At 43.7% G+C, this 19,665-nt stretch overlaps 1 protein-coding gene across 2 annotated transcripts; it reads right to left on the minus strand.

Annotated features, from left to right (window-relative positions):
- Window positions 1-929: 929 nt before the first annotated feature.
- AIF1 (allograft inflammatory factor 1) lies at window positions 930-17,756 on the minus strand. 2 transcript variants are annotated; one of them, XM_063291259.1, is made up of 6 exons: window positions 17,422-17,441; window positions 16,344-16,405; window positions 8,223-8,289; window positions 4,906-4,947; window positions 1,604-1,766; window positions 930-1,052 (listed from the first exon to the last, which is right to left on the minus strand). In XM_063291259.1, exons 3-6 carry the CDS (start codon window positions 8,281-8,283, stop codon window positions 968-970), a joined length of 351 nt encoding a protein of 116 aa, XP_063147329.1. In that variant the 5' UTR covers window positions 8,284-8,289; window positions 16,344-16,405; window positions 17,422-17,441; the 3' UTR covers window positions 930-967. The 2 variants fall into 2 exon arrangements, with proteins under 2 accessions (XP_063147329.1, XP_063147328.1); XM_063291258.1 differs by lacking the exon at window positions 17,422-17,441 and adding an exon at window positions 17,528-17,756 and having other exon boundaries at window positions 931-1,052.
- Between the last annotated feature and the right edge of the window lie 1,909 nt (window positions 17,757-19,665).

Consider the following 19,665-nt stretch of genomic DNA (forward strand, 5'->3'; position numbering starts at 1 on the left):
GGTATTTTGCTTCTGAGTTGCTTCAGAAAAAGGCCCTGAATTCTGAATAAAGAAGTTGTGTTGTCACAATGAAGAGAATATGGCTTGAAATAACAGCAGTGCATGAATTTGTTGCCTGTACAAGCCAAGTTTAGAATCCCTGATTTGTTTTATGTATGAACCCTGAATAATTTATTTGTTTAATTATTTAATTATTTTTTAAAATTGATATGGCCACCCATCTCACAAGAAGTGACTCTGGGCAGCGTGCAGCAAAAAACATACAACAATAAACATGTCAAAAGCAGTCATATTAAAAAGTTAAAAAAGCATAAAACAAGAGATTAGATCAGCGAGGGAGCCACCTCAAGATCTCTCAAGTTTACATGACCCGGGCTGTATTTACATTATGCACAGCGCATACTAGGCAACCACACGGTACCTTGGTGTGTTGTGCAAGTCCAAAAAGTTAAATGGGTTATTCAGTGGTTCATTTAAGATGAAGAGATTAACTGGGTGGTGCAGAGTCATTTGTCAAGGTGGGTGGTGAAGAAATGTGATAAATAAGTAAATAGCGTTAATTGCATTCTTGGTGAAGTTAGCATAGGATGGCCCAGGTTGGTACCCTTCAATATTTTTCAATTCTTGGAACTTGCTGGGGGCAACTGAAGTCTAGCAAATGTCAGAGGCACTAGGCTGGGTAAGACTATGATGAATTACCTATGAATAAAAGCTTATTCCCATGGCCTCAGAATGGGGAACTCAGTCCAATGCATAGAGAAGACACCAGGCTAGCAGGAGAGAGAGAACAAGGCTTTACTTTGGCCAAAGAGAAAAAGAGACAACGCTGGGGGCATCATTTATTTCCAAAACACGTCCAGTGATTGCGTTTGCCTCCCTCTCCAACCCAGTCTATAGAACTCTGGGCCTGTGCTGGTAAATGCGTGTGTGTGTCTATGTTGTATGATTCTTCCCTCTTCGGGGAGGATTAAGGAAGCTCTGCCACTGTTTTCTTTGGAGCAGGGCCGGTTGGGAGCTCATCCTTCTCTTTCATTTTTTCGTACATCAGAATTCTGCAGCAAGAAGCAGAAGAAAATATGAATTTGCAGAAGGCACTTCTTTGTTTTCTGCTGGTTAGCTCCTCTTTCTCTTCGAAACCTGGCTGTTACAACTCTGTTTATTTCAAAGTCTAATTTACATCTGGGGGGAGGATTAATATTAGGGTTAAAAATCTGGGTTCAGGGAATCCTTGCTAATCTAGTCGCCTGGGAGATCTATCCAGAGATTCCTAACTTCTGCAGAGACCTGCTTTTAAACCTGCGCTTCTATCTGTCTGTCTATTTTTCAGATTTTATTACCGCCCATCTCCCCCAAAAGGGGGACTCTGGGTGGTCCGTATACTAGTATGGGAGACATCATGCCAACTTGAGGACCTTCTGGGCCTCTAGAAGTTGCTGAACTACAGCTCCCATGAGTCCTAGCCAGCATGGTCCTTAGTGAGGGATGCTGGGAGTTGTAGTTTAGCAAAAATATGGATTCCATAGATTATTTTTATATGCACATAATATGGGAGAATTAGGACAAGTTTACAACGTGGTATGGGGAATGAATACATCATACTTACATTTTAAGGATAGCTGATCGCTTTCCCAGCATCATAGCGACAAAGTCCCGGTAGCAGATGGTTTCGCTCATCCCTCCTGTGACCTCAGTGATCATTTTTTTCAGTTCTAGGTGGGTCTTGGCGGCACCCAACTTTTCCAACATCCGCTTCAGAGCCATGATATCTTGAGGAGTAGGAGGAACAAGAATGAACCCAGTAAAAAGGAAGACATAAGGCACAGAAGACACACCAGCCTCTAAGAAAATACGTAATTCTTAAGGTGGCAAATGCGTTTACGTGTATTTCTGCTCCCTGGACAGAAAAATAAGTGATGTGTCAATCATTGCAAATTTCTACAAAGTCATTGCTCTTTTGGGACTCCTACAGCTGTGTTGGTCTGGATCCAGCCGAAGTGATTCAATGGCATTAACAAAACTTGGAAGAAATCGAACCTTTCCCTAACGTAAACTCCTTTTAGTCTCAGACCTGGTCCTGAGAAATATAAAGGCTACGAATTGACTGGGCGAATATGTAAGCTCTAACTAGATTAATTGAATCCCAAAGGCAACCCTCTGGTTTCCAGCACAGCCTGTGTTTTCAAGCATTTTCACCCAAATGATATCTTTTTAAAAAATGGCAAATTAAGCACCAACTCTCAAGAATCAATCAAGTGTGATGAGGCCAGAAGGCAAGCAAGAACTGCTTTAGTTAATTTCAGGGGTGGGGAAGACTTGCAAGGGAAGTTGTTTATTCAGCATACAGGTGAATGAAGTTACCCACTAGTCAAACAAACACATATTTGAAATCGTAATAACATCAGTTGGTATGGTGGAACTGTGGCTGCTTTTTTTCCTTTGTATGCACAGCTGGATGAGTAATGGCCCAAACTTGCATTGTGTGTGTGTGTGTGGAGATGAATGTGTGTTTCCATTCTCCAGGTGATGGTCTCAGCACCTGTGTGTATTTTGCTTTAAAAATGGCCTGTCTGCAAATAACTACATAAAATTGATATGGGTAGCTGTATTATTGAGGAACTGAGGAGCCTTATGATGAAGGTGAAAGAAGACAGTGCAAAAGCTGGCTTGCAGCTAAATCTCAAAAAAAACGAGATTATGGCAACCAGCTTGATTGATAACTGGCAAATAGAGGGAGAAAATGTAGAAACAGTGAAAGACTTTGTATTCCTAGGTGCAAAGATTACTGCAGTCAGGAAATCAGAAGACGCTTAATCCTTGGGAGAAGAGCAATGACAAATCTCGATAAAATAGTTAAGAGCAGAGACATCACACTGACAACAAAGGTCCGCATAGTTAAAGCAATGGTGTTCCCCGTAGTAACATATGGCTGCGAGAGCTGGACCATAAGGAAGGCTGAGAGAAGGAAGATCGATGCTTTTGAACTGTGGTGTTGGAGGAAAATTCTGAGAGTGCCTTGGACTGCAAGAAGATCCAACCAGTCCATACTCCAGGAAATCAAGCCAGACTGCTCACTTGAGGGAATGATATTAAAGGCAAAACTGAAATACGTTGGCCACATCATGAGAAGACAGGACACCCTGGAGAAGATGCTGATGCTAGGGAGAGTGGAGGGCAAAAGGAAGAGGGGCCGACCAAGGGCAAGGTGGATGGATGATATTCTAGAGGTGACGGACTTGTCCCTGGGGGAGCTGGGGGTGGTGACGACCGACAGGAAGCTCTGGCGTGGGCTGGTCCATGAAGTCACGAAGAGTTGGAAGCGACTAAACGAATAAACAACAAAGCTGTATTGTTCCACTTCAGATAAATCTATTGACCTTAATTTCAGCTTTTCTTTAGAGGTTCAAGGTGGCTTATGTGAGGATCTTCTTTCATTTTGGCCCCCAAATAATGGCTCTGTGAAATAACTTCCCAAATCATCCAATTTCCATGGGTGACAAGGGATTTAAACCTGGGTTCCCCCAGTCTTAGACCACCATCTTAATCAATGTACTGCACCCGTTCACAAATTTATGAACACTTAATATTTTTACGTGTTATTTTTTTGTGGCTCTTTTCTTTCAGGCCCTTCCAGTCTTTGCCATGTTAATGTTCATTGTCTTAACTTCTAATTTATTTTCTTGACTGATTTTAATTCTTTGTTTTTTTATTTTATTTTGTTATATGTAAATAATTTTCACGCTGGCTTTTGTAGTTTAAACAAATTGACTTTTGAGAGCAAGATGTTTTGTTTTTTAGCACTTTCTCCTTAATGATATTATTTTTCAATTATATGAAGCTTGGAGAGCATTCCATGTACTGCAAATAAATACAAAATAAATTTCTATAGTGTTGCCAAAAAATGACACGGGTGCAAACATGAAGACATGGGGAATCAAGCTTGACTCGGAGGAAACATTATTTTACTGTGGTTATTATTGATTAGTAGTAAGAACAACTGACAAAGCAGGATACTTGAAGACTTCGTTCTTTTAAAATTGTGATAGAAATGGATTTGATCCAACCCATGTTTCCTGAATTAAGATTTGGATTAGAATACAGTTTCCTTTCTAATTGCGCACCTCCAAATTTAGTAATGTAGGGCCTGATTCAAAAAGTGACCCAAATGCCTATTCATATGTATATTTTTGAATGAGTTTAGAAATGTTTACTTTGAGAAGACATATGTTTGGATATACTTTTAAAGCAAATATTTAATTCTGAGGATGTGAGGGTTGTTTTTACAAAACGGCAGATCAATGCAGAAATAACTTGGAATGGAAACTGCAAAAGATTTACAAATAGATTGACCGGTCCATTTTTACACTAAATTGTAAATCTATATTTTTTTGTACAACATGGCAATTTCATTTTGAAAACTATGATTAATTTTACATATCTTGGCTGAGAACTGGAGGAGTTCCTGAGGGTGTAGGACAGAAAACAAAGCATATTTCCACGTGTCTGTATTATTTACAGCCTCGTGGGGCACAGAGTGGCAGGCGGCAGCATTGCAACCGAAACTCTCCCCATGACCTGGGTTCGATCCCAGCAGAAGCTGGATTCTCTCTCGAGTAGCCGGCTCAGGTTGACTTGGCCTTCCGGCCTTCTGAGGTCAGTAAAATGAGCACCCGGCTTGCTGGGGAAGGTGATGACTGAGGAAGGCAATGGTGAACCACCCCGCTACAGTCTGCCAAGAAAACGTTGCGGAAGCGGCATCCCCCCAAAGGGTCAGACGTGTCTCGGTGCTTGCACAGGGGACCGTTCATCTGTCACATTATTTAGGGAGCAGGAAGATTATGGTGGATATGGAAAAAATACCTATTTGTGCACCCATTAGTCTGAATTCCACCTACCAGTAAAACTTACCTATATCACCTTGTGCATTGAGATCAAATTCCATGTACTTCTCTGCAAAAGAAAACAGGTCATTAGGACATTTGTCTTACTAAATCAGGCATAAGTTCCAATAATAACTGCTTAGATGATCCTATGAAGGAGAGATCCAGTCCTCAGATTTAGATGTATACTGCACATGAACATGGAGATTTTATTCTGTCTCAGGCTAATTTGACTCTTCTGTGTTTGGAGGCACAAGGAAGAGGGATCATGAGTCAATGTCATTCTGTCTGTCTGTCTATGATTTAACTCCCCTTAATAATACAGTAGCATGGAATATTGAATAAATGAAGGTTCAATGTAATATGAAAATGAGAGAATTCAAAGAAAGGAGTGGCTGTAAAGGATAAGGAGATTCATTGATATACCAAAGGAGAAGGGGAGAAACGTATAATTGACTTGAGATTTCCTGCTTTTTTTTTTTAGATTTTTATCCTGCCTTTATTATTTTTATAAATAACTCAAGGCAGCGAACATACCTAGTACTTCTTCCTCCTCCTATGTATTTTCCCAACAACAACCACCCTGTGAGGTGAGTTGGGCTGAGAGAGAGTGACTGGCCCAAAGTCACCCAGCCGGCTTTCATGCCTAAGGCGGGACTAGAACTCACCATCTCCTGGTTTCTAGCCTGGAGCCTTAACCACTAGACAAAGTTGCTTTTTAAAAATGCCTCCAGATATGGAACATGCACTGTATGTTTGTTGTTACTCAGTGTAGAAATCAGATAACTAAAGGTCCCTGGGATTAGCCTTCTTCCCCCAAATCCCCCAAATGAAGAAAGAGAAAATGAAGACATTCCCTACTCCACCCCGCAAATTAGGCTAATGAAGATTGAAAAAACTTACAGGACGTGGAATGCCGATTGGTTGTTGGAGTGAAACAACTTCCACTCAAGTTGTTTACACTGCTTCTGATTGGCTCGATATTCCTGTTATTTTTTTGCTGTAGTTTTTTTTTTCAGCAGCTGAGCTGCTTTATTTCTGGGTCAAATGCCTCATGAATGGTTTTGAAGCCAGCTTTGAGCAGGAAAGGCTGAGGAACTTGGAGGCGGGCCATTTCTCCATTGAAACAAACTCTTTCCTCTTCTCCTAGTTTCTGAGCATCAGGTGCACTGGCAGGTCCTTTAATGGGCATGTTGGCTTGCCAGCTTTGCATCTCCCCTTCAGTAGCCCATGCAAAGCGAGTAGGGGTGAAAATTGATAAGATCCTGATCATTTCTGTCATGAGTAAGGATGGCGAGCAGGGGGCTCCCATCCAGACTGTTAAGCGCATGCGTAGCACTGAGGAATTGGGCAGCCATTCAAAGAGACACAGATCGGGACCGCCTTAACCTTTGGGGTTTATATGTCTGGGTTTTTCCCACGCTTCTTCAGTTTGTTAGGATTCCTGTTATGTACAAGCAATAAAACATTAGAGACCAGTTCCTTGTCTCAGCGTGTTTCCTGGCAGTTAGGACAATTTCCTCCTCCTCTTTGGCAAGGAAACTACATTGTTCTGAAAATCACTGTCCCCACATGTTCCTCTTACTGCATCTCAGAACAAGGATTGTGGAGCGGTTGTCCTCAAATGAGAGAAGCTGCGTTCTCCAGAAAGCATGGAAGTAAGGGGCAGGAAAGGGAAGATTAGCAGAGAAGGGGAAAGATCCATGTTTGGCCCTGGTCTGATGGTTACCTGCTGCTGCTATTGGAGACAGCAGTGGTGCTGTTTAGCAAGCAAGAAAGTAAGGGAAGGGGCAGTGGAAGGGAAATGGCCAGGGAAGGGGAAAGATCTTCACTTGACCAAGATGCTTGGCAATGGAGGAGAGAGGCAGGCAGAGAGAATTGAGTTGGGAAAAGCAAAGAAGGCTGAGATTGGCATGGCTGGAAGTGGCAGCAGGCTGTACAGTACTGTTGGGGCTTGGGAGTAGCTTACCAATGTGAATAGTGACCTTATGGAAAACCTGCTTTTGGTCTTCCACAAGATCAATACTCCCTGTACCAAACCTCCATCCTACAAAAGAATGGACGAACTGCAAGAGAGATGTTTAATCTTATGGCAGGCCTAGTTAAAAGGCCACTGGGACAGAGAGCCCTGTGGTTGGATGGGAGAGGGTGGTGCTTCAGTGGGCCAACTGATGGGCTAAAGATTGCTGATCTCCCTGAGGTTCCTTCTTCATGTGACATTGAAAGTTGTTATAGAGGAATTTTGTTCCATTTTCTGGTGGAAAACACTTTCCCCACTGGATCACTCTGATCCGGCTTCAGTCTGCCTTAGCAGTGGGGCTGGCAATGAGTTGGAAGCTCTGCTATGAGGAGATGTCCTCTGCAAATGGTCAGTAGGGTGTCTTTGAACTGGAGCAAGGGGGCTATAGGGATGAGTCTTGAGTCAGCAGAAGTGAAATCAATCACAGATCATTTCTCAACTATGTTTGAGGGACTGGGGAGTGGAAACTGGTAGTATGGAAGTTTCTGGAGTGTTGGAGGTCCTGGCAAATTGGCATGCTTCATTAGCATATAGATGAGTTGATCCCATGATGCAACTCTCCGTGCTTCTCGAGGAAGCTGTTTGTTGTCCCTCCCACTTCCTCTCTCTTCCTTCTTCTTCCACTGACTGAGGAGGCAGCAAGCATGCTGCTCTCTTTTCCTCCATTATGGCCACATGCTTGGGCCTTGAAGAAGGAATTTTCCCATTTTCTCCGCACAACTCTTAGCAGCTATGAGGGCTAAGAGTTCATTAAGTTTAGGGAACAGAAGAAACAAAGAATCTTCATTTTTCCACCAAAGGTGGATGTAACTGAACCAAGAATAAAATCAGTAAGACTCTTTTTACCTTTGTCTAGGCATGTGATTCTTTATGCTTGGGAGGGCTGAGTGTGTTAGATCAATAACTTGTATTTCTCTGATGTGCTCGTTAAAGCTATTTAAGATAATATTCATTTTCTGTGCACAGCTTCTCTGCTGTGTTAAGCTCTGCTCCATTCAGTGGTCCTAGCTGTCCACTAATGGTTTCATGGAGAAGTGCAGGAATGAAATGGGGTTGATCGAATCTTCTTCAGAAGCACTCCACAGTTCTGTCTGTTGCAAGTTTCAATGGATCATAGGACTGGAAGGCATCTCCTTCTCATCCAGCCCCCTGCCCAGGGCTGGAATCCTCAGGCCTTCCACTTGCTCTACCTTCTAAAAAACTGTCTAAAGTTCTGACCGTCCCATCATTTAAAAAGTTTGGAGTAGATATGTTTGACTCTGCTAAGCTGCAAAATCCCATTACACTGCTCCCATTACTTCAAGTCTTTCACCAATGCCACTCACTTTTAAATAGTTCTAATTTTTCAGCGAGGTCTTCATCCGTGCTGTATTTTGGGCTCTCCATGAATTCCTGTAGAAGGCCAGGGGGAAAAAAGGAGTTTAGGGTGGGAACGCAAGGACTAGGTCCTAACAGAAAGCAAGGAGGCAATGTTAGGTTGGGAATAGCATTCAGCATGTCCTAATAAGAAAATGGCTGCCCATCTTAAGACCCATTAAGACCATTTAGACCCAATTCCATTCACACTTACCTGGAAGTAATTGTCACTGAACTCTGAATAATAGCCTAGTAGATATAAAGCTATAGTGTGTTGGCTATATGTCTTAGGCAAGACTACCCTTTTTTATTCTGAATGAAGCTGAATAACTACTGAGTAAAAATGGAACATGGTTGATGGTACTAAGTTGTAGCATGGGGATTAAAATGTGCATCTAGCCTTCCGCTTACAGTGGTGTGGATTCCTTTCACACACTTCAGATCAAGGCTGAGTAATTGCCTCCCCACCCTTATTTTCATTAGATTTAAGCCTTTCATATGAAGAGGAGGGGCTAACCTTCCAGATTTTCAATTAGATCATTGGGCGTATATATTTTGACTTCTGTTTTTAAGTGGAATGAGAGTAATTTTGACTACAAACCAGTAGAGGTTTAACTATTATTTGATTCCTTTGAAAATATCGCAAGTGCTTGGTTCTAATTTCCCTCAATCAATATTCAGTTACTTTTCTTGATTTAATTGCAGCAAGATATATTTGAAAGACTTTAGGGTGAAGGTTTTAGTTTGATCCTGATTCCCATGAGAAACTCAATCCTTTGTGATAACGGCGATTTAAGAGTGGCAGATAAAAGACTTTTTTGGGAGAACCTAGGCAGGAAAAAGAATTAATATTTAACTCTACTGGTCATTAAAGATTCTTTTAAAGTTTTGAGGCACTTCAGAAAGAATTTGGATTGCCTAAAACTTCTCAGTGGCAATATATCCAATTAAAACATTGTTGATATTGCAATGCGACCCAGTGCATTGCCAGCTGCTGAAATGTCTAAATTACTGGGTATGTTAAGAAGGGTCTTGGTGGTGTCTAAATAGGCAGGGTCATTGGTGGGGGGAATTAAAGATGGTGACTGTGACCACATAATGAAAGCCTTTTTAAAAAGGAGTTGGGGCTTGAATTACTTAGTGACAGCTGCCATCTTGAATTTTTGACCCCCCTAAATACAAAGTTGCATTTTTTACACACATTGGGATGTGTCTTGTTCTATTTTAATTTTAGTTTTTCTATCCATCCATCTTCTTTTTCTTTGTACTTTAGTAAGTGAAACAATAAAAATATTATTAGGGTGTCAGATTGAGGAGGTCTATCATGTCAGAACTATTTTCACACTCTTAACAGGTCTGCCTGGGCAGAAAACCATTGCCATTTTCTGCTGATGTTCTTAGTGATGGTGAACATAGAATACTTCTACTGGAAGACTTGTGAACATAGGATTGCTGTGTCTGTCAGCAAGAAAACAGAATGCACATCAGATTTCGGGGAAATATACTTTGATCGTTTTTACTCATCATTATAATCTTTATGAGCTCAGGATGTTGAAGGCAGAATGACTCTGCCCTTCTAGCCATCTTGGGCTGTCCTCTAAATTCAGACCCCACGTGGAATTCTGTGTCCAGGTCTGAGAATCCCAATTCAAACAAGGATAATAAGGAATTGCAATGAATTTAGAGGACAGCCCAAGATATTCTAAAAAGGCAGAGTCATTCTGCCTTCAACATCCTGAGCTCATATAGATTATAAGGAACAGTTCAATGGCGTGGGTTTGTTTAACCTCCAGAAAAGATGACTGAAGGGAGATATGATAGCAGTCTTCAAGCATCTGAAGAATGTTTGTTCTCTAGCGTCCAAGAGGGCAGAAGCAAAACCAGTGGGTTAAAATTACAAGGAATGAAGTTCAGGCTAGACATCAGGAGAAATTTCCTGAATATATGAGCCAGTGGAGCGGGCTGCCACATGGTGGTGAGTTTGCCTTCAGTAGAGGTAGAGGTCTTCAAGCAGAGGTTGGATAGTCATCTGTCAGAGATGCTCTACTGGATCCTGCACTAAGAAGGGCTTTAGACTAGATGGCTTCTAAGGCAGGGCTCCTCAACCTTGGCAACTCTGAGCCGTGCGGACTTCAATTCCCAGAATTCCCCAGCCAGCTTTGGGGAATTCTGGGAGTTGAAGTCCGCACGGCTCAGAGTTGCCAAGGTTGAGGAGCCCTGTTCTAAGGTACCTTCCAAGCTTATGATTCTAATTATTTATGAAGCTTGGAATCAAAAAGTTACTTTATTCAAATCTCGCCTACATCATAAATTTGTGGGATTCCTACTACCCCCTATCTACAAAGGGTAGTACAGACTTTGAACCTAAGGTCCTCCAGATGTGTTGGGCTTGCAAGATTCAAGATTCCCAGCCAAAGTTGAAAAGGCAGGGCCTGTGGATTGCACATCAGAGTAAGACGGTTCCTGTTGAAACATGAAGCTCAACTGAACAGCCTAAGCTCAAAGCAAAGACCCTGCAGGTTTCCTGTGACTGTTGAAAGGCTGTGAGGGAGATGTGGCTGTGAATAGCTGCATGGCAGAATAAACATGTATAGATAACACTGATCAACCTTTCAAGGTTGTCATAAGGACTGTTATGACAAAGTATGTCTGAAGCATTTCAATCCAAGGGAACAGCATTTAGAAATGTCTAATGCAGTTATGCTGGACTTCGTTCTGGAGATGACTGTTATTCGGGAGACCTATGCCATGCTTTTACTCAACAGGTAAGAGTTGCTCAGAGCGTGGGGGTTACTCATGGAGCGTCCCTTTTTCTCCCTAGCTGTAGTGTTGTCTGCTTTTGAATTGAAGCGCTGCCTGAAACCCTCTGGATATGCTGGGACTACCATTCCCCAAACCCGGATTAATTCTAGTGAATCCTCAGAATTAGGAAGGCTGTAGTAAGTAATTCTTAGTGAATTCCACAGGGCAGAGCAAGCACACCGTCAGCCCTTCAAGGCAGTCCATTCAAGAAGCACCGACCATGAGTACTTACACTACCTTCATTATAAGGTTACAGTAAGAGAAACTTGCAAGTCTGAAAGCACATCTCTCCCCCTTCACCTTCACAGTCCAAGAAACAAGGGAGGGTCCCTTCTGAGATGTTTGCCACACCCCATTCTTGCTGTGGGCTCAGCTGCCCCTTATCTGACCATTGTCTGGTCTGCAGCTCCTCTTCCTCCTTCCCCTCTGAAGGACATTTTCACAGACCATCACACACACTCAGGGTTGGTCCTGTGACCCAGCACCAGCACGGCAACATAGCGAAGTAAAATAATAAAATACAAATAGGTGTCAGACAAAATCCATTAAAGAGATCAATTTGATAAAAATGCATACTGGAACAAAATTACTTTCACTGATTGCCCAAAGATCAGTTTCTCATCCGGGTGCCCCCACTAAGAAAGTCTTTTCTTTGTTCCTTCCTGTTGCAGACAAGGAAACTCTCACCGCAGGGCAAGCCCATATTTGATTTTGTGTGGTGGTATCTTTGCATCTGTATTTCCCAATAGGCATCTGCCTGTGAATGCTGCTTCTCCTGTGTTTCCATCATCAGCAAACAAGATCATCCTGAGTGCTCATTTGGATAAGCTTATGATGTAATTTAGCCACTAGGGGGCAGCTAAACAGGGGTAGGCAATATTTTGGGCCAGGGTTGTTGTTTATTCGTTTAGTCGCTTCTGACTCTTCATGACTTCATGGACCAGCCCACGCCAGAGCTTCCTGTCGGTCGTCAACACCCCCAGGTCCCCAGGCATGAGTCTGTCACCTCTAGAATATCATCCATCCACCTTGCCCTGGAGAAGATGCTGATGCTAGGGAGAGTGGAAGGCAAAAGGAAGAGGGGCTGACCAAGGGCAAGATGGATGGATGATATTCTAGAGGTGACGGACTCGTCCCTGGGGGAGCTGGGGCTGTTGACGACCGACAGGAAGCTCTGGCGTGGGCTGGTCCATGAAGTCACGAAGAGTTGGAAGCGACTAAATGAATAAACAACAACAACCTTCAGCATCTTCTCCAGGGTGACCTGTCTAATCATTATGTGGCCAAAGTATTTCAGTTCTGCCTTTAATATCATTCCCTCAAGTGAGCAGTCTGGCTTGATTTCCTGGAGGATGGACTGGTTTGATCTTCTTGCAGTCCAAGGCACTCTCAGAATTTTCCTCCAACACCACAGTTCCAAAGCATCGATCTTCCTTCTCTCAGCCTTCCTTATGGTCCAGCTCTCACAGCCATATGTTACTACGGGGAACGCCATTGCTTTACCTATGCAGACCTTTGTTCTCAGTGTGATGTCTCTGCTCTTAACTATTTTATCGAGATTTGTCATTACTCTTCTCCCAAGGATTAAGCGTCTTCTGATTTCCTGACTGCAGTAATCTTCGCACCTAGAAATACAAAGTCTTTCACTGCCTCTACATTTTCTCCCTCTATTTGCCAGTTATCAATCAAGCTGGTTGCCATAATCTTGGTTTTTTTGAGATTTAGCTGCAAGCCAGCCTTTGCACTGTCTTCTTTCACCTTCATCATAAGGCTCCTCAGTTCCTCTTCGCTTTCAGCCATCAAAGTGGTATCATCTGCATATCTGAGATCGTTAATGTTTCTTCCAGTGATTTTAACTCCAGCCTTGGATTCCTCAAGGCCAGCTTGTCGCATGAGGTGTTCTGCATACAAGTTGAATAGGTAGGGTGAGAGTATACAGCCCTGCCATACTCCTTTCCCAATCTTAAACCAGTCCGTTGTTCCGTGGTCTGTTCTTACTGTTGCTACTTGGTCATTATACAGATTCTTCAGGAGGCATACAAGATGACTTGGTATCCCCATACCACTAAGAACTTGCCACAGTTTGTTATGGTCCGCACAGTCAAAGGCTTTAGAATAGTCAATAAAACAGAAATAGATGTTTTTCTGAAACTCCCTGGCTTTTTCCATTATCCATCGGATATCGGCAATTTGGTCCCTAGTTCCTTTGCCTTTTCTAAACCCAGCTTGTATATCTGGCAATTCTCGCTCCATGAATTGCTGAAGTCTACCTTGCAGGATCTTGAGCATTACCTTACTGGCATGTGAAATGAGTGCCACTGTTTGATAGTCTGAACATTCTTTAGTGTTTCCTTTTTTTGGTATGGGGATATAAGTTGATTTTTTCCAATCTGATGGCCATTCTTGTGTTTTCCAAATTTGCTGGCATATAGCATGCATTACCTTGACAGCATCATCTTGCAAGATTTTGAACAGTTCAGCTGGGATGCCGTCGTCTCCTGCTGCCTTGTTATTAGCAATGCTTCTTAAGGCCCATTCAACCTCACTCTTCAGGATGTCTGGCTCTAGCTCCCTGACCACACCGTTAAAGCTATCCCCGATATTGTTATCCTTCCTATACAGGTCTTCTGTATATTCTTGCCACCTTTTCTTGATCTCTTCTTCTTCTGTTAGGTCCTTGCCATCTTTGTTTTTGATCATACCCATTTTGGTCTGGAATTTACCTCCGTTGTTTCTAATTTTCTGGAAGAGGTCTCTTGTCCTTCCGATTCTATTGTCTTCTTCCACTTCCATGCATTGTTTGTTTAAAAATAATTCCTTATCTCTTCTGGCTAACCTCTGAATTTTGCATTTAATTGGGGATATCTCCCCCTACCACTGTTGCCTTTTGCTTTCCTTCTTTCTTGGGCTACTTCTAGTGTCTCAGCAGACAGCCATTTTGCCTTCTTGGTTTTCTCTTTCTTTGGGATGTATTTTGTTGCCGCCTCCTGAACAATGTTGCAAACTTCTGTCCATAGTTCTTCCGGGATCCTATCTACTAAGTCCAGTCCCTTAAATCTATTCTTCACCTCCACTGCATATTCCTTAGGAATATTAGTGAGCTCATATCTAGCTGATCTGTGGGTCTTCCCTAATCTCTTTAGTCTGATCCTAAATTGTGCAATAAGAAGTTCGTGATCAGAACTACAGTCAGCTCCAAGTCTTGTTTTTACCGACTGTATAGATGTCCGCCACCTTTGGCTGCAAAGGATGTAGTCAATCTGATTTCGGTGTTGTCCATCTGGTGAAGTCCATGTATAAAGCCATCTCTTAGGTTGTTGGAAGAGAGTGTTTGTTATGCAGAGTGAGTTGTCTTGGCAAAGTTCTATCAGCCTATGTCCTGCTTCGTTTTGTTCTCCCAGGCCATGCTTACCTGTAACTCCAGGTGTCATTTGACTGCCCACCTTAGCATTCCAGTCTCCCGTGATGAAAATAACATCTCTTTTAGGCGTGTTGTCCAGTAGGTGCTGCAGATCCTCATAGAACTGCTCTACTTCAGCTTCTTCAGCATCTGTGGTTGAGGCGTATATTTGGATCACGGTGATGTTAGATGGCTTGCCCTGAATTCGAACTGAGACCATTCTGTCATTTTTTGGATTGTATCCAAGCACTGCTTTAGCCACTTTACTATTAATTATGAAGGCTACTCCATTTCTTCTGTGGTCCTCTTGTCCACAGTAGTAGATCTGGTGGTCATTTGATGTGAAGTGGCCCATTCCAGTCCATTTCAGTTCACTGACGCCCAAAATGTCTATCTTTAATCTTGACATCTCCCCAATAACCACATCCAATTTGCCCTGGCTCATAGATCTTACATTCCAGGTTCCAATAGTGTGTTGATCCTTAGAACATCGGATTCACCGTTCACCACCAGCACCGTTGGCCGCTAGCTGTCCTTTTGGCTTTGAGCTAGCTGCGTCATCACGTCTGGGGCTAGTTGAACTCATCCTCTGTTCCTCCCCAGTAGCATTTTGACCATCTTCTGACCTGGGGGTCTCATCTTCCGATGGTATACCGACGTATCTCTGGTTGTACTGATCCATTTAGTTTTCATGGCAAGAATACTGGGGTGGGTTGCCATTACTTTCCCCAGGGATCGCATTTAGTCTGACCTCTCTGTCATGACCTTCCCGTCTTGGGTGGCCCTTCACGGTTTAGCTCATGGCATCATTGAGGTGCTCAAGCTCCAGCACCACGACAAGGTAACGATCCTTTGCTGAAGTTGGGCCAGGGACAAACTAGAATTTTAAGGGTGTTGGGTGGGTACATTGACAACAGAGCCATAGTGTATATAACCATTCTCATAACACCTAAAGGTGAAGAAGCCCATCCTGCTTTTTAAAAATGTAACAAATCTTCCAGAAATTTTTCAGATGTACAGTCAGGAGATTGAGCTGCATCCCTAACAATCAGGAAGAGTCTGGTAGTTTTCCAACTAACGAATTTTATTAAAAGGCAGAAGCTTTTGTGGTCTACAGCTCATTTCATTAGATGCCATGGTGTGACTAGACTCATGTAGGATTTCAGTTGGGATGAAGTTGAGGAAGTGGGGAGGAGAAGGAGGGGAAGACAGAAAATAACCAACTTAGAAAAAAGGAAATTGTATCAGCACAACTGGGTGTGAGATTGCTGACCTCCCATCCATCAAAAGGTTTCTGGCTATCTCAAAAGGGCTTAACAAACATAATGGGTTTTAACACATTGCGGTTTTTAATTGACAAGGTATTTAGAATGTGTCTCACATAGGGTTACCAGACATCTGGCCAAAAGGAGGACATACCCTCCTTTTTATCCTCATGTCCTCCGTCGGGCAGGCATCGCCTTAAAATCAGATATCTGGCTTTTTTGGATGTCTTGGGATTTTTTTGGACTGTTTTCACAACAGCAGTCACTGAAACTTACATGTCTTGTGACCTTACAAATTGTCTGCTTCTTTCTTTCCCTTGTCCGTCAACAGACTCGACAGCCTAGATTTGCCTTATTTGATTCATTTCCTGATCCAGCAATCGGCTTCAATCCAGCCCCTTCAAATCTAAGATCACTGCGGATCACAGGATTACTCATAGTTTCTTTGGTGAAATTTGGAAAGTGCATCGTTGTCGATTTTATATTGCTCTTAGCGCGATGGGTGGTGAGGAAATATCACTAGCATATGACAAACTGCTTAGGCAAGGTGGGCATCCCTCACGAGGCTCAAAAGTGATTGGTTTATGGTGCAGGGTGTGGTGTGAACACAGCTAGAGTCTTACCTTGTTGACAGAGTCTAGCAATTCCTCCTGCTGAACCTTCAGCACCCCAAAGGCCTTTCCTCCTAAGGGAGGGAGACAATATTAACAGCCCTACAGGGACATCTGCAGGTCTGTCCCTTCCTTCCCACGTTGTTCCTCTGGACCTTTCCAGTGTTTACAGTTCCTCTTTCATCTGCAGTTTCATGGTGGGAATGGGGGTGGGGAGAGATGTTCCCCTGCCTGGCTTTTGGTTTACAGTATATCTTGGGTAATCAAAGAGGAACTAAACCAAATATTCTGACTCTGGGTTTTTCTTATGGTTCTCCCCACCCCCTCACCCTCCAGTAGCAAAGAGGAAATGGGAGAGGTGAAAACAGCTATTGGAATGAGAGGCAACCGCTGCAGTGGAAAGACTGACATTGCAAAGTTGGGGATGGGACATGATCAGACACATAATGAAAGAGCAACCCTATCAGGAGCGAATGAAATCTAAAAATAAGTTAATATATGCAAGATTAATGTTAGTTCTTGTCCTTGACCTGCCTTCTCCTTTCAGAGCATGCTTGCAGGTGCGCCACGCAACAGGCACTGCTGGAACACTTGCGCACTTGGTTGTAGGGCTTCCTGCCAAGGGTGTCTGCAAGATGTACTCAAAAAAGTCAAGTTGGCAGCTGTGACGGTGCTATTGAGGCTCTGTTGGCCGCCATGTTGACTTTTTTGACCCTATCCTGCAGACACCCCTGCTTTCTGCTTTTCAGGCTGGGACTGTAGCCGTGCCTCGGTTAGGGGACTTTGAGCAATAGCTTGTTCTAACAGGATGTCATTGTCAGCTTAATCAGCTGAGTTCCCCTCAGAGGACTATGCCCATACTTGCAAGCATATCTGCTCATGAGATCAAGGGGCTGATAAAAGCTTCAGCCCTTGCTCAGCCAAAGCTCTGTGGATCATCTGGGAGCCCTCCTTAACTAGAAGCCTCTGGGGTTTCCCGTTAACCTCCCAACTTTGGGTCTTCTCCTGTGCTCCTGCTTGGCAAAAGCTATCCAGATTCCCTTTGGTGTCTTCCACTCCCTCCCTCTGTGGGTCTCGTTGGTTCCCTTGCCGTTAATAATTTCTCAATGCTGAGAAATTCTCTTTCCACACCTCTCATCTCAATTGCAAGAGGCTCTGCACTGCTTCCCTAAAGACACGTTCCAAGCAGCTGGTACCTTGTGGATTCATCGGCTCGCTTGCGCCTTGGCCTTTTCTTCCAGGTGATTCCCTCGATTCAAAAACACCGCTCCACTCTGCTCTCTTCCGCTCTGCGTTCTCCTTCTAAAGCGCTGGGTCCTTGTATAGATAGTATGCATGCACATATGTGTGAAGTGGCCACTTCCTTTTTCTGCTAAGAGAAACCACAGTTCATTGACACTCACCCGTTGCATGTGTAGAAGAAGGCTTAATGTTTCAGGAAGCCTCATGCTGCAGAGAACCATGTGGGGGGAGGATGAAAATGACAGGCCCACCCTTTGTGCAGAGGGAGCAGGTGGAAACTCAAGGCAAGGCTGGGGCGAAGGATGGTTGAGGGTTGGGGGGACGTTCCTAGCAGCTGCAAAGTTGAACAGATATCTTCAGATTTGTAGCATCTCCAGTTGTTATGCTATTTAAATACATATTAGCTAATTCTTATTCACTGCTGCAGTGTTGTGAGAACAGCATTGCATGTTCTAAGGTAAGAGTAGGTCACTCATCCCCCCCTCCTGCATGGCCCATGAAGCGCCACAAGACACTGCCAAAAACGTGATGACAAATTGACACATTTCCAGCTGTCCTGAGTTTCACTCATCGTAGAGTGGGTTGGAATAGTTTTAAGGATGGGAATGGGAGTGTAAGGCCTCACTGTGGCAAAATATCCCCATTTTTCCAACCCAGTGCCCCTTTCCCCCCAAAACAGGCCAGAAATGTTGAATTCTCATTCAGTTTCTGAGTGGCCCATTGGCTATCAAGAGGGTGTGTTCCCACCCTGGCTTAACGGGGCACAATTTTTTCCAGGCCAGGTGCCACGTTTGTGTTTGGAGGGGTATGCCAGGGTATGATGTAGAGGGTGAAGCCATGACAATAAGGAAATACGATTTCATTTTGTTTACGATGACATTTTTTTCCCACAATCACATCCCATTAATAGGGTTCCTTCATAGAACAAATCAGTTGAGAGTCAAATTACCTATTTTAGACATATTATCTGAAGACCAAGCTCTCTGGAAAAGTTTTATAATGCTGGGAAAGGTGGAAGGAAAGAGAAGAAGAGGATGACCAGCAGCAAAGTGGATGGACTTGATTATAGCAGAAGTGGGTGCACTGTTGGAAGCCATGAAAGGCCAGTTGGGGAATATTGACCTGGAGAAAATCTATCTATGCGGTCACTAAGAGTTGACACCAATGTGAAGACACCTAATCAATCACTCAGCAATCTGGAGAACTCTATAATGCTGGGAATGGTGGAAGGAAAGAGAAGAGGTTGCAAGGTGGATAGACTCAGTTACAGTAGTTGTTGGGAGACCTGAAGGACCAAGCTGGGGAGAAAAGCTATTGTGGGGTCGCTATGAGTCAGCACTGACTTGATGGCACATAACCAACCAACCAAATAAATTATTAGCATCCAGTCATCTATTGAGTAATTTTCTCCCTTTGTAACATTAACAAGGCCAGCCACGGGGGTCAGCAGGCTCCTGCTCCTTTGGCTGAAATGAGGAAAGCAGCACTGCATCATCAGCTTGTTGTCAAGCCCTGCCCCTTTTGGACACACACACACCAACAACAACATCATAAGGTAAAGGTAAAGGTTTCCCTTGACGTAAAGTCCAGTCGTGTCCGACTCTAGGGGGCGGTGCTCATCTCCGTTTCAAAGCCTTGGAGCCGGCGTTGTCCATAGGACACTTCCGGGTCATGTGGCCAGCATGACTCACGGAACGCCGTTACCTTCCCGCCGAAGCGGTACCAATTAATCTACTCACATTTGCATGTTTTCGAACTGCTAGGTGAGCAGGAGCTGGGACTAGCAACGGGAGCTCACCCCGCCGCGCGGTTTCGAACCGCCGACCTTCCGATCGACAGCTCAGCGGTTTAACCCGCAGCGCCACGCGATACAAAAATAGGGATAGGGCTTGTTTGAGCCCCTGCAGATACTGCTGATACAGGCAGAACAGTGTTCTCCCGGATATCTGAATGGGCCTGTCCCTCTTGGTTTTTAGGAGGTCCATCAAAATATGGCCAATTCATCAAGCCTTGGGTGGGGAATAATATGGCCTGTTCCCTTGACTAATGGAAGTTGGTTTTGCTTTGCAGCCGTTGAATGGTTTTGAATGGA

This window comes from Candoia aspera, chromosome 2 (assembly GCF_035149785.1).
Source record: "Candoia aspera isolate rCanAsp1 chromosome 2, rCanAsp1.hap2, whole genome shotgun sequence".
Taxonomy (NCBI): Eukaryota; Metazoa; Chordata; class Lepidosauria; order Squamata; family Boidae; genus Candoia; species Candoia aspera.

What these genes read in the sequence shown, in the direction of transcription:
- AIF1 (XM_063291258.1), bottom strand. An exon ending in TGCTAGACTCTGTCAACAAG is followed by an intron (nt 8,290 to 16,343) that starts GTAAGACTCTAG and finishes GGCCTTCTACAG; the next exon opens with GAATTCATGGAGAGCCCAAA. An exon ending in CGATCAGCTATCCTTAAAAT is followed by an intron (nt 1,053 to 1,603) that starts GTAAGTATGATG and finishes TTCTTGCTGCAG; the next exon opens with AATTCTGATGTACGAAAAAA.